General features: G+C 50.2%; 1 protein-coding gene across 3 annotated transcripts in view; it reads right to left on the reverse strand.

Annotated features, from left to right (window-relative positions):
- SLC13A5 (solute carrier family 13 member 5) overlaps window positions 1–11,825 on the reverse strand; it is a 29,000-nt gene extending 17,175 nt beyond the window's left edge. The window contains exons 1-7 of one of the 3 annotated variants that reach the window (XM_016138778.2): window positions 11,617–11,825; window positions 10,003–10,075; window positions 7,239–7,367; window positions 6,866–7,002; window positions 4,183–4,370; window positions 3,010–3,178; window positions 1,461–1,583 (exon numbers count right to left, since the gene is read on the reverse strand). In XM_016138778.2, coding sequence (XP_015994264.1) covers window positions 1,461–1,583; window positions 3,010–3,178; window positions 4,183–4,370; window positions 6,866–7,002; window positions 7,239–7,367; window positions 10,003–10,035 — 779 coding nt within the window. In that variant the 5' untranslated portion in view covers window positions 10,036–10,075; window positions 11,617–11,825. Of the gene's footprint in view, window positions 1–1,460; window positions 1,584–3,009; window positions 3,179–4,182; window positions 4,371–6,865; window positions 7,003–7,238; window positions 7,368–10,002; window positions 10,076–10,854; window positions 11,434–11,616 lie in introns of those variants that run through there. The other 2 variants (XM_016138777.2, XM_016138776.2) reach the window with 2 other exon arrangements.
- Window positions 11,826–14,571: the final 2,746 nt, after the last annotated feature.

Raw genomic sequence — 14,571 nt, forward strand, 5'->3', positions numbered from 1 at the left:
GCCTCAGCCGCCTTACCTGTAAGTTGGGAATAACAAAAGTACCTACTTCACAGATTGATGTGAAGATTAATTAATATACGTAGTGCTTAAAATCTTGTCTGGCACTTAGTAAGCGTTTAATAGATGTGGGCCATTATTATTACTGTTGCCCTTGACGAGACACACACACTCACTTGCAGCCTGCAACAGGTTTGGGGCAGGTCTCCTGAGGCCCACTGATGGGCGTGAGGATTTTCGTCCTGAAGCAGGTGTGAGAAGCAGAGAAAAGCTCTTCAGTCAAAACCAAGCTGGACGTAAGCACCTGTGGGAGCAGCTTCCCTCTCACGTGAGGTCCGCACATGAGGGCGGCATGTGAGGGTTGCTACTACTGTTATAGAGTCGCTATGACTGCTCTGATTATGTATAGGGATTTTTTTATTGGCAGTTTTCAAAACAGCTCCTTCTTCAGAAGAAAACTTATAAAACTGCCCCATTTCCCCATTGACTCATAGGTTTTTGTGGGCACTTTTGCCTCTCATCTCTGAGATCTCCTCCCTCTGGCCACAAAGGCCCGTGTCTTTCATTTGGCTCCAGCTGCCTGTAAATTAAGGCACAGCTAAGTACGTTCCATCCCAGTGTAAGGAGGCCACTTTTGAACCATAGATACATTTGTGTGTTTTAAAATCACAACAGCTTTTTTAGATGTTTGACAGCCACACATTGTGGTTTCTGTCCAAAGTCTGGCTGCTGTCAAGGTCGACTCTTGGTGAACTTGCCAGTGTGCTGGGGAGAGGAAGGTAAACTTTCCAGAACCTACACGCTGCTAGGAACATTGTGGCATTCAGTAAAGTGCTGGGTTTGGATTGTTTGGACATTATCAGTTAGTGCTGTGACCTGACCTAACGGACACATACGGCCAAGTGGAAGTTTGTCCAGCAGTATCGATTTCCACACGGGAACAAGATTCCCTTTAATTGCTTTGACTCACATTGATGACACACTCTTTCTCCCTGGGCCAGGAGCCTGGATAGTGAGGACTTACCATAGGCCCCAGAGGAGCTCAGGTCAGGGGGCAGAGGTGGCACTGGAACATGACTACAGGTACCAAGGGACAGGGCACCTCATAGCCCAGAGGAGACGAAAGAGCAAGCAAGAAATTCTTCCACGATGGAATGAGGGTGGAGAAAAGTCAGGAACGGTGTCTCTGAGGAAGCAGCATTTGAACTGGCCTTGAAGGCTGAGGAGATTAGAAGGTAGGAAGATAGGGAAGGTCATTCCAGGAAGAAGGAACAGCCTGTGCAAGGACACAGTGAGCAGGCTGAGGTGGACAAAATGGGAGGGCAGATTAGCAGGTGATGGGGCTGGGGAAGTAGTTGGGGCTGGACAGGAAAAACTTTTTGGACTTGCCTACTAAGTCTGAGGGTTCCTCCACAGGTGCATTGCAGATTACACTCTTCATTCAGGAAGTAGATCAAACTTACTTGAATCTCATATAAATACACTGGAGCCACAACCAGGCGAACAGCAGCATCAACACCATGTTGGGAAAGGCAAATCCAAACCAAGAGGCGAAGTTCACGGTATCTTTACTTTCGGGAAACAATCTGAAGGGAGAAACACTGGTCCACATCTCTACCAGATGCTGAGCCATAGACCCCGAGAGATGGTCTGGAGCAGGGAACTCATCTTCCTGAGGTTCAGCCACCCAAGCCTGCCACCCGGTATTACCCGAGTCAAGTGGGGGCCTCAGAACATGGTGACCAACTGACCCTGATGAAAAGATCATAAAAGCCATGGTCCCTCCAGAAAAATACACCTTTCTACACACATAATTTGGAAGCTTCAGGGGATCTATGGATGCCTCAGAACCCTCGTTCTGTGGGCTTCTGCAAAGGAAGAGCCCCCTTAGGAAAGCAAATCTCAAAATTCTTCAGGGTGGGACTTCACTCCAGGCCCCGCCTTCTGCCCCCAGGCATTGCTCTCTGTGGCCCAAGGGTGTCAAAGTAAACACAGAGCTTTCTGCACTCAGCTGGACAGCTGCCATTCTCAAAGGAACTCCAGGGAGAACCGTAAGGCTATCATTACAGAAAACATTCACAGGCTCAGAATAGTCTGCCTGTTGGATCTCAACTGTGCCAGCCAGGTTCCAGGCCTGTCTTTCCTACCTCCTAAGTGCCCTCCCCGCCTGTCCAGAACTCTTGTATGCGCAGAACGAGAAACATCATACTTAAGTTTCTTCCCTCTGTGCCCACTGCAGTTTGTACTTACCTTCATTAATGCATTTACATGACCCACCTAGAACTCTCCAGACATCCACTGCCCTCAGCCAACTAAGACTATCCCTCTGACAAGGCCAAGGTTTCCCTCATTTCTGTGATCCCAGCCCCACTGGGCACAATGCCAGGCACAGAACTGGGTCCTCGAGGCCTATGTCCCTTCATGACCAACGAAAGTTCCAGACCACCCCTATGTTCCACCTGGGGCCTCACAAGGGCACCAGTCACCTCAAGGGCAATTAGAGGAACTATAGCGAATAAGCTGGTGAGGCAATGAGTGCTCTCACCTCTAACCCCTGAAGCCATCCCTAGATCCCCGATATCGTAAAACCATTACTACTCCCAGCCAAGGTCAGTGAGCCAGGTTTAAGGGGAGCATCTGTAGGGGTGTCTATTTTCTGCAAGTTTTAACCAAAAACCTGACATCTGAAACTATATTGTTGTTTTCCATGACTTTAGTGCAGAGTTCAATCACATGACCTGTCTGAGCAAGAATCCTGAGCCCAGAGAGAAAAGGTGAGACTCAGCCCAGGACAGAAAGCAACCAGATCTGAGGGCTGTCATCAGCTCCCACCCACAATGGGTCCTGAGCAAGTGCAGCCATGCTGGGACCCAGAGGCTTATGGGGGCATATCCTCCCACCCCAGCTAGGTCCTAGCTTCAGGAACCAGCTAAGGAAGAGGGAGAGGTGGATGGGTCCCTCCAACCCCAGGGCCCACGTTGTTGTCCCCACAAGGCATGGCCAGTGACTCACTCATGCATCTGGCCCAGGAGCACCACGTTGGGTCCTGTCCCGGTCAGGGTGGCAGTGCCTCCGATGCTGGCTGCATAGCACACACACAGGGTCATGGCCTTGCATATGCTCTTCCTGTCACAGTTCTCCCGCTGCCTCATAGCAGAGTCTTCAAAAATCACTTGGCTCCCTGTAGTGACACACCGCCATGAGCTGAGCCAGTCCTGGGGCCTCTGGCTCAGCTCCAGCTTTTAACTCTGTTGCTGCTCTGAGGGCGGGGACATGACAACTATGCCGGTTCCCTTCTCAAGTTGTCCTCAGCCTCTAGCCCAAAGCTGTAGTCTGGTCCTATCTGCCTTCCCAAAGTCACTTCCCACAGCTTCCTCAAGGCTCCTTGATGCCCTGTGCAAATTGAGCAACTTCAGACACACACCCTTCTGTTTTGTCTTCTTGCTGTTACTCTAGCTGTCCCTCCATCTAGGGGGGTGTCCAAATCCATCTCAGTTGTTTTCTCCTAGCAAGGCCTCTCCCGTGTCTGGGCTCCCTCAGTATCTGGCTTGTGGCATCCTGTATTTTCCCCCAAGTCAGAGGAACTGTACAAGGAGCCTTATTTCCCCACCCCTTGGGCTCCATGAGTCCAGTATGAGTGTGTCTGCTTCGTCTCAGCAACCCAAGTTCCTGGCCCAGGGTCTGGCAATCAAGCCATCAGCATGGGTCAAGCCCCCTGCGCTGGGCCCTGGCAACAGGGTAGCAAACAACACAGAGACTAAAACAGGCACCATCTGACTTCTCTGAGCTCAGCACATAGTGGGAAAGCACCCCGATACCTGTGAAAGCAGAGAGTGGGGGGGGGGGTTGACCTGTTCAGGGGAGGTCTCCTACCTAAGGATGAATAGGAGAAGAAGAGGGTAAAGGGCACCCAATAGGTGCTCGAAATATGACCAAATGAATAACCAAATGAACACATATTGATTTCTGTGATTGGCAAGAACTGAAGGTGGGAACTTGCTATCGGATCTAACTTTTATGCAATGATTATATTCCTAAAACTTAGGAAAACAGCATTTTCTAAGTATTTCTCTGTATGCTTATTTAAAAGTGGGTTTCAGGATTCAGGGAGCTGGCCAAAGCTTTTGGCAACAGAGAGGAAGTCTGTCATTGGGAACCCTGGCAGCACCCTGGTTGGGGGCTTACCTGGCAGGTCACTGGCCTTGCCTTTGTCTGCCAGTTCCAGGGCCCCCAGACTGGCCTCGGTGGCTGTGCTTGCGGCCTCCATCTGCTGCAGCACGGCCTCCACGATGGGCACCATCATGGCGGTGGTGGCTGTGTTGCTGATCCACATGGACAGGAAGGCTGTGACACCCATGAAGCCCAGCATCAGCCTGCAGAGGAGGAGCAGGAAGGGGAGCAGGAGAATCCCCACCCGGCCCACCCCCAAGCCTTTAGAAGTAACAGGGAGGCTAGGTCCCCCTGCAAGGATGCAGAGGGAGTCCAGGAGAGGGCCGCAGTTTTAGTGCCTCCCTCCCTCTCTACCACCCTCTTTTCCTTCCTCTTTCCCTTCTTTCTTTCTTTCCTCCCTCCTACCTCTCCCTGCAAACATTACTGATGTCTACTCTGCTGGTTACCAGGGTCACCAAGAGGTCACCAAGGTTCATCTTAGATCCAGTAATGGTTCTAAGAAGCTTCCATCTAGCAGGGGCAGCATAGGCATCCAGATGTGGAGAGTTGGCCCTAGTATGATGTAGGAGTGGGCTGGAACAGTCCTATGTGCAAGTAGCCTCAACATCTCACTTCTATCTAGAAGATTCCCACACTCCCCAGACCCTGCTCCACCTCTCATGAATTCAGAAGGGCTACGCGGAGTCAGCCTTCAGGAGCAGGGTGAGCCTGGGAGGGGTCCAGGGAAGCAGGAGCTTCCTCATGGCTGACCACCCCCACCCCACCGCCCCTCTCTACATACACACTTTGTGTCCCCTCCACTCTGCAATGGACTAGATCAAGCTAATAGTATTCGGAAAAGATACTCCCTTAATTTATAACACCTGTCTTCTACCTCTGTTTCATCTTTATCATCTGCCTAGAACACACTTCATGGTTCTTCAAAACCTGTCCCTCCTCTGTAGCCTTTCTCCCAGCTCACACCAGGGAGGGCTGAACACATCTCCTCCATCCTCCCTCTAACACTAAGCACTGGCTGGATTCGGAGAACCTGTTTCCATGTCTGCTCCTTCTTTGGATGGTGAGCAGGGGGAGGGTCTGATTCTTCTCCATGGCTTCCATGTACTCTGGCACAAAGCCAGGAATGGAAGGTGCTCAGGGAGGGCTGGCTGAATGGAGCACATCTGCTCTTGGTCTCCATGCCCTTCTGAAGTCAGTCTTCTCCCCAAGGCCACTAATTTGCCTGAAGAAAGGGTCTAGGGGCTGTACTGTACCAAGGTCCAAGCTGGTGTTCATGCAGGTTGGCCTCAAGGACCCACAAGAACAAAGGCTGAGAGGCAGGCTGGAAGCCAGACTGGGATGAAAGTCAAAAAGTGCATGAACAAGGCTTTGACATGATGCTTCAAGGCACCAAGCGGGCCTCATCATACAGGTCTACCCCCAGGGCAGGCAGTGTCATGGACAGCTGGAAGCCAAGCTCAGAGGAGAAGCCTGGTGGCAGGAGGGAGAAGCATCTGTAAACTTTCTGGATTTGGGAGCAAAAGTTCTTCAGCACTCTCAGGATGAGGCCCACCCACTGATGGAGAAAAGTTGGCCACTCAAAAGGATCCTGAGCTCTCACATTTCTAGAAAATGCAATGGCTTTTGATATGACCCTATAAATCAATCACCGGTGGGATTCGACACCATAAAGGGTAACAGAGATCAGAGAGTCACAACGTTTTCTGCTCAGGAGAGCCCGAGGCACCAAGGGAGCCAGGCATCATCTTCTAGAGGGCAGACCAGAGTCTGTGTGCTCAGGGCCCAGCAAAGTCCCTGACACATGAACATCTCGGGAAGAATTCGCTGTGAAAAACAACCACTGCCTTCCCAGGGCTATCTGGGGCATGCCATCATTTAAGGAGCACATTGCCTCAAAAGAAAGGTACGCCCTGAGTTCTCGACTAGAGGGGGCAAGGCCTCATCAGACAGGCCAGGTCCAATCCCCATGTGACCCTTCTCTGTCTCAAATTTCTTATCTACAGAACTTGGTGGTAGGAATAATACCCAACTCTTAGAGTTGTGGTGAGAGTTAGATAGGGGAATAAATAAGCTCCTAGCATCATGCCTGGTGCATTGCAGACGCTCGATATATGCAGGTAATTCCGATTACATCAACTCCATGGGTTGGTTGGAAATGGCTTGTTATTGGTGAGGGAAGATCTTGCAGAAGAGGGAGAAGCTGAGGTTCTAAGTGATGTGGAGGGAGATGCGGTAAGAAGCTTCTTTACAGAAGGAACAGATGTGCCAGCTTTGGAAGGATGACCTTTCTGCCTTCCCCTGAGCTGGGTGGTTGAGCCACCTCTGGCCTGCTTCTCCCACAAATGCCCTATCCGGCATGGCTTGATTCAGCCTCCCCCTCCCTACCTCGTTCCCTATGGAACCCCATAGCCCCTTCTCCAGGAAGTCCTCTAAACATACAGGGACCCTTGCTGACCAGTCTCTTCTGGATTCAGAGAACCTTTACCAACTGCTGCTTACCACTGGCCCCCACCACCGCCCATGCATCTAGTGTCTCTAGCTGAGATTGTCATATGTCCCACCCAGGGATCCACCTGCCTGCCAAGCCCAGGTAATCCCATGGCCCCTCGCCTGTGAGTGATCTGGTTTGTGCTACAGCTCTTCCCCAGCCCTGGGGCCCACAGGAAGCCCCGTGGCAAGAAAGAGAAGGTATAATTACTGTGCAGGCTTGGCCCCCACACAGAGAAGCGTGCGCAGGGCGATCCTCTTATGCAGGTTCCAGTGCTCCACAGCCACGGCCACGATGAGGCCACCCAGAAACAGCATGTTAGTGTCCTTCATGTACTGGACACACACCTGGAAGGTGGTACGAAGGCCCCATCAGGGTTGCCTCCTGGCCACATACTTCTTGTGCCCACAACCACCCAAGTCCCCAGAGACAGGTGAGCAGACCAGATGCTGACTTCAGGGACAGCTTGGCGTGGGGATGGAGGGTCAAGTGGTATGTCTTCATGGCAAAGAATATCCATAGGCTAGGAGAATAAGTCGATGAAAGACGCAGGAAGCTCCCAGGATCCCCTGGGTCTGCTCACCTGGTTGGAGTCCATAATCTTCAACAGTGGGAAAAGCAAGGCAGGCATGAGGGAGGTGACAGCCAGAGGGATGACTTCTGTGCACCAGTAAATGGCCATGAGGATGATGACATAAGCGCACCTGACAAACTGAAGAGACAGCCCTGAGGCCTCAGCATGCTGCTGCTGCCGCCCTCAGTCTCCTCATCTATTAAAATGTGGGTAATAACACCCACTTCCCTAGGTTGTTTAATGTCTCATCAGCATTTTTATAACTATGTTTAACCATCCAGACTCTGCCCTCTCCCTCATCCCAACCCAGCCAATTAAATCAGCCACCAAGATTGTAGCTTTTTGCCCTTTATTCTCTGGCCTCTTCTCCCTCCCGCCTTCACTCCATGGCCACCGCCTTTGCTCAGACCACATCTCCCGTGGCCCGGATGGCTGAGACTATCTTCTAATTTGATCATTCTGCCTGTATCATTCCACACTGCTGCTCCCTCTTTATCTTTTGCAAATCTGATCATGTCACTCCCTGTGTAAAACCGTTCTCTTGCCTTCAAGACAAAACCCAAATGCTTTAGCATGACTTGGGAGATGCTCTGCAACAGAGCAGGGCCTACAGACCCTTCCAGCCCCACCCCCTTGCACACTCACACCCGAGTTCCAGCCACCCCAGAGCACTGGCAGTAACTGAGGCTCCTTCTCTTACGCACGCCACCCCTCATGGCTCAGCTTGGCATTTCTCCTTCGGCACCTTCCCCCGCTCCCCCACGGTTTTGGTCTGTGCCTGCTTCTGTGTCTTTCCCCCAACCCCCAGCAATTCACACACTGAGTTGTCAGTGTTTGTTTTCTTAACTGTCTCCACCACCACCACCACAAGGTGAGCACCTTGAGGGCAGAGCCAGTGCTTGTGGATTCACTCTGTCCTTGGTACCTAGCATGGGCCTCGGTAAGTGCCTATTAGAGTGCTAATAAAGTGCTGTAAAGATATACCTGTACACTATCACTACTTAAGTACGTGAGCACGTATTAAGTGCATGAAGAACTGCAGCAAGACCTAGAAATTCTTTGTTGGAATTGTGTTATCAATCATAACACAATCTTCCTTCAGCATCCCATGAGCACTGCAGACACCTCCCGCCTGCCTAATGCAGGGCTTCTCAGCTTCGGCACTACATTTTTAGCTGGATGATTCTTTGATTGAGAAGGGGCTGTCCTGTGCATCATAGGGTGTTTAGCGGCATCCTCGGCCTCCACCTCACAAGATGCCAGTAGTACTTTCTCCAGCTGTGACAACAAAAAATATCTCCAAGCTTTGCCAGATGTCCCCTGCTTGGGGGGTTGCAGGTATCAAATGCTGCTTCAAGCCACCAGACTCAAGACAGCAGTGTAATTAGAAGTCCAGATGCTGACACCAAGCAGACCTGATCAGTATCCACTGTCTGCCATTGTCTGGTCTTCAGCTGTCACTCAACAATACCATTGATAAAATATTCTCACTCCCCACTGTTTCATGACATCACCTAAAAACTGAGGATTTAATATGTATTTTTAATGTATGGCACACGGAAAGTGCTCAGTGAAATTTTGTTAAGTTTGTTAGCCAAACTTAGAAGCAGTAGGTGGCACATGTAACCAATTTTCACAGCACAGTTCCTGGAGGCACCAATCATAACTAATATAAAAGACGCAAGGCTGACGACTCCCTCACCTCCACGCCACTCTCAGGAGGCCCAGAAGATGCCCCAGCCTGAAGCAAAATTGACCCTCCTTGTCTAGAATGGTCCCACAGCATCAGTGGAGAGAGCAGAATAGGATGGGCAATGTTAGCAAGTCTGAGGAGGGGGTGGTAACTGTGCAGAATGAGATGGATTCTACCTGCAGAGAGGAGGCTGGCTTCCTGTGGGTGAGGTCATAGTGCTTTCCTGCAGATGGGACGTGGCTGGAAAAGCTCTTAAAGCTGAGTTAAAAATGAACAGTGGGATTTAAAAGTCAGCACCCAGCACATGCCTAACACATAGTGGAGCTCGATAAATACACGTTAGATGCACAACTGAATAAAAGCATGTCTAATTATTAACAAGTAAGGATGTCCACGACATGTTGCTTAATGGAAAAAATGTAGTTACGAGAACATGCTCTGTGTGTGTGTGTGTGTGTGTAGAGAGAGAGAGAGAGAGAAGAGATTAATTGACTGGTTTCTGGAAAGAAGGTCACCAAAATATTAATAAGTTATGGGATTGAGGGTATTTTCATTTTTACTTCATATGTTAAGACTTTAAAGATAAGATTTAAAAAATAATTTTAATAAAATAAATGATGCGATCAACATATCATTTATTAAAAAGCTATTTTTTAAAAAAAGGACCCAGAGAAAGGGCAGAAAAAGTGGAGAGAGGTGAAGCCAGAAAAAAAATAAAGTGAAGGAAAGGAGGAAAAAAGGAAGCCTGCAGGAGAGGGGCCAGGGCACCAGCTGAGGGCGGCATGCACTCAGAGTCACCACTCCACTTGGACAGTATCTGCCAGGCTGCCAAGTTCTCCCTGGCTTCTCGGCCTCTCTGCCCTATGCCAGTACCTCTGGGTTTCCTTGCACAATAGTGTGGCCATGGGGTGGGGGAGGGGGAACGAGCAGGGAGCTCTTCAGCGGTGACTAAAACAGAGGCACAAAGGGAGAAAACACCAAGATGGGAGTCCAGGCTTCCAGTCACCTGCCCTGGTGAGAGGAACACCACGTGAGGGCCCCCTTAGGAAAGACTTTCACTGATGTCTCATCTTCTCTCACCTGATTCTCACTCCCAGGGCAGGTTAACGACATATATACACACACTGAGTTGGGTGTTCCATCTCAGGGCCACCTGCGTGTGAAAGTGGAGGGAACAGGGTAGAAGTGGGGTCTCAGTCATAGTCTCCCAGAGCAGGAAAGTCAGCCAAGCTACTATATTCCAGGGAACATCACTCATCAAAGCAGAGCTAAAATCACAGCTCTCCTGCCTGGCTCCCTCACAGGGATGATAACATCTCCAAATCTACAGAAGGTATATGGCTGCTCATGGTTGGTATAGCAACTGAAGGGCCATCACAGTTGGCTCTGCTATCTCGGTCTATCCAAGGCCTGTGCCCAACCCACCCAAGGGTTCCTCACAGCCTCCCCCTCCTCCATCCTAGGAATTGGCATAATTCCTTTGGGCACCCAAGCCATAAGTGTCAGAACCAAACTACCTTGCCCAATTGTACAGATGAGAACACCAAGGCCCAGAAAACCCAGGGGCTTAGCTAAAATCACAAAATGACTGAATGGAGGAAGTCCGGTTTTCTTGCCGAGTTGGCTTTCTGATGTACCAGTACAGCCCCACTCCTCCAGGACTGTCTCCAGAGTATCCCCTAAAGAGCTCCTCTGTTTCCCAAACCTGCCTGGGAGGGGTGGGGGTGGGGGGAAGCTGGGGATTTCCTGTCTGGGCTGAGAGTAACAGGGCTGAAAGAGGGAATGAGGAAGGAGCAGCCAGAAGCCACAAAAGGCTTCAAAGGGCTCGGGCCTCTGCCAAACAGGCTTCGCACAGCCCAGCACAGCCCGGGCAAGGGCTCCCAGCACCACCCCCACCCTGTGGCCAAGACCATTCATTCTCTGCCCGCCTACCAGGAACACTAGGAGGCCAGGGCATGGGATGCCGCTTCCCTGCAACCCTGGGTCCTGCCACCCAAGGTGTGAGCTCTGGGAACATGTCCGCCTCCTGCCACAGCCACAGCAGGCAGCAAGCTAAGCAGGCCAATCCTGATCCGCATTTCAGCCTGAGCAGGATTTTGATTTAGTTGTGGCTTCCCAGGTTTCGGAGCTGGAAAGAAATGTGTATTACAGATAGGTAAACTGAGGCTTAAGAAGGGCCAGAGAGTGGCAAAGACAGCACTTAGGATCCACTTCGTTGATGATCTTTTCCTGTGGGTCCCTACAGCTGGGAATTTCCCCTTCACTAAGAGACAGGAGTGAGAAGATGGGAAAGACAAAGGCCCAGGCTCCTTGTCAGCACCGGTGGTATTGGGAGTAGGGGGAGGGAATGAAGTTATGCACTCTAGGGAGATTCTGCACCCTGGGCTGAGCCTATGGATGTGCTGTGTGGCCGAGACCTAAGCTAACTTCTAGGATTCTGTGCTTATTGGGACGGTTCTTGCGCCCTGGGATCTGTGAACCCCAAAGTGGGTGCGCCTCGGGGCCTTCGTGCCCCTCGGAATTTTTTATAGAGCACCTCCCATTTGGCATCCGGAGCTCCCGAGTGTGCGCGCCCCAGGGGGAGCTGTGCCTGCCCGGGAGTCCATGCGCTCCAACTCAGTACTCCCGGGTTCGGTGCCCGCTGCTGGGACCCGGCGCCTGGAGTCCGCGGGGCTGCCCGGAGATGCAACTGACCTTGGCGGGCATCAGAATGATGAGTGGCAGCAGCAGTAGCGGGGTGAAGAACAAGATCACGAAGGACTTGAACTTGGAGACATAGCTCAGTGCCGAGGCCATCGCGCGAGAGGGAAGCGGACAGGAGAGGCGAGTGAGGGGCAGCCAGAGGCTCCGCGGGCTTAAGAAGGGGCCACAGTCCCCGCGGAGGGGGGGTGTGGGGGGGAAGCGGTAGCAACTCCGCCCCCCACGGCGGGGCCTCCCCGCGGCCCCGGGGCGGGGTCGGTGGGGTGCGCCTGCCCCCAACTCTGCCACCCGGCGGCGGCAGGAGGAGCCTGCGGACTCCCAGCGCTTCAGACACATCCTACCGGAGCGACTGGAGCCCGGGCACCTAAAGACTCTCCAAGCCTTTCCTCTCTGTCCTGGATAGAGGCATGCCCCGGGACTGCCAGGCGGGATGTGATGGGTCATCTGTTCTGCCAGCTTTGGCGAGCGGCTTCCTTTCTGCGTTCGCACCTGCCGTTCCCGGGCCCTGCAGGGATCCCAGATGAAAGTCCCCACAGGCCTCTGGATCTTTCAAATCTATCTCCCCAATCTCTCGCTCCCTTCCACCTCTTTACTTCTGCCCCTGGCACTCGCATCCCGGAGGGATCTCTTGCAGAGGTGGTGACCGCGCCTGGACTCTCGGTATCGGCGACCTCCCCTTCCCGCGTCACCCCTTGTTTCCCCGCCATGTCGGTGCTGCTCTGGGCACAGGACCCCGCGCGCGCCCTCTCCCACCCAGCGCCGGGCGCTCTTCGGCGATCGCAGAGGAGGCGAGGTCACTGTCCTCCGCAGTCCAGGCCCTTCAGCTCTCCAGTGGACACCCACGCACCTGCCGTTGTACGCAGTTACTTTGGTGGGAATCAGAAGTCCGTTTGGGAGGCTGACTGAGCCCCAGCAGCCACTGCTCGCCTGACCCAAGCCGCTACTACCATTTTACGGAGGGAAACGGAGGAGACTGAGGGTCCTCAGCGAGGATGAGACGTAGCCATGGCTACACAAAGGGTCATTCATTCATTCAGCAGGCCGCCTGCCGACAAGTACTGAGAACTTACTCCGTGCCAAGCCTTGTTTTAAGTGCTGGAGATACAAAAATACAGATACTGTCACCTTTATCACTTTGCTCCCTTCTCCTCCTCTGCCTGCCTGTCATCTTATTCTGCAGCTTTCTTTTGGGGAGTCATGCCGCTGCTTGGGGTTTAACCGCAGCCTGCTCCTTAGTAATTACCACCCTCTGTCTTCAGCCCAGCCACGATGCGGGCGTCCCAGACTCCATATTTTCCAACCTTTGCCAGCTTAGCTGTGCCTCAGACCCTGAAACGCAACACATCCTAAATCAAGTTCATAACTCTCTTCCTGTGACCTCCACCTAAAGACACTTATTCCCCATACCTTTCCTGCTGCATCTGCCTGCCTTAAACCCTCCCCCTGTTTATTTTCATTCATCTAACCTTGGGTTCCTCTCCCTCATCCCAGGACACTCGGCACTATTTGTACCTATATATTTACTGGTGTGATTTTTATTTAATGTCTGTTTTATTTAACACCCTATGTTCCACCAGCACCTTCTGCAGTTTCTGATCCAGTGTGTGCACACGACATTTTTTCTCTGGGATGTAAGAATGAATGCATGTATACAATTTCCATACAATAATACAACTGCTTGAAGGGGAGTATGACATGGTCAGAACAAGAGTTCTGGAGACAGACTGCCTGGACCCATATCCTGGCCCTATCTAATCCTGGCTGTGTGCCTTAGACAAGTTGCCCTCTCTGAGCTTATTTTTTCATAAATGGAGATAATAACACCAACTACGATTTCAAACGGTTGCTTTGAAGATTATATGAGTTAATGCCCAGAGAGTGCTTAACACAGTGCTATGGCATATAGTAAGCAATCAGTAAATATTTGCTCCTGCAATTATATGCAAAATCCTCTGAGTTGCAGGAAGAATGGAGGAGAGCTTCACCATGGCCGTGGCATTTGAACTGAGACTTCAAGGCTAAGTAAAATTTGTTAGGCAGCAATGGAGGCTAGTCAAAACCACCAATGAATGAGATCATATTAAAATTGTTGAGAAAAATCCCAAGATAATTAAGGAATACTGGAGACTAAAGTGCAATAACAACAAAAACAGCTAAATAAATGGAGAGATTATGCCAAGTTTATTGGTAGGAAGACCAAACATTGTAAAAATATTCATTCCTTGCAAATTAATCTGTAAATTCACTTTAATTCCAGTTAAAGTCCCAACAGAATTTTTATTTGACAAGCTAAATCTAAAATTCAAATTTTTGCAAGGAGCCAAAAATAATTAAGATATTTCTGGAGAACTGGGAAGAAATTACCTATCGGAATTCAAGATTCACAAATTTATAATAATTAATATAATCATTAAATATCAGCATGAGATAGAAAAATGGATCAGTAACATAGAATAAAGAGTCACGAAATAGCATAGAAATAGCCCCATGCTTACACAGAAATTTATAAGAGCGATCGTATGGACTATTTGATGCCTATTGGCAGCTGCTGGGCCAATTAGTTTTTAGCAGTGGAGACATTTTCCTTTCACTAAATATGTTAAACACATAAGAAAAGTTTGATCGTATATGTAATAAATTAATAAAGTTATTTATGATTTTTTATTTATAAGTCATTGAATTACTTGCAAAAGCCGAGAGTTCAATTTATGCATGCAAATTTATTTACCAAAGAAATGTTCTGCTTTTTATCACACTCCCAACCTTACAAATAACTTATAATTTTAGCCACATATTATATGATAACAAATTAAGTATGAAAAAGAGCATATCAATTTACATCTTGTATTGATAACATCATAAAACAAATTAATTAAGTTAGGGGCCAATCATTTTATCTCAGTGTGGCTACTTTTAGGAACTTATCTCAGGATGTGTTCTATATTTTAT

Source organism: Rousettus aegyptiacus, unplaced genomic scaffold, assembly GCF_014176215.1.
Source record: "Rousettus aegyptiacus isolate mRouAeg1 unplaced genomic scaffold, mRouAeg1.p scaffold_m13_p_6, whole genome shotgun sequence".
NCBI classification, from domain to species: Eukaryota; Metazoa; Chordata; class Mammalia; order Chiroptera; family Pteropodidae; genus Rousettus; species Rousettus aegyptiacus.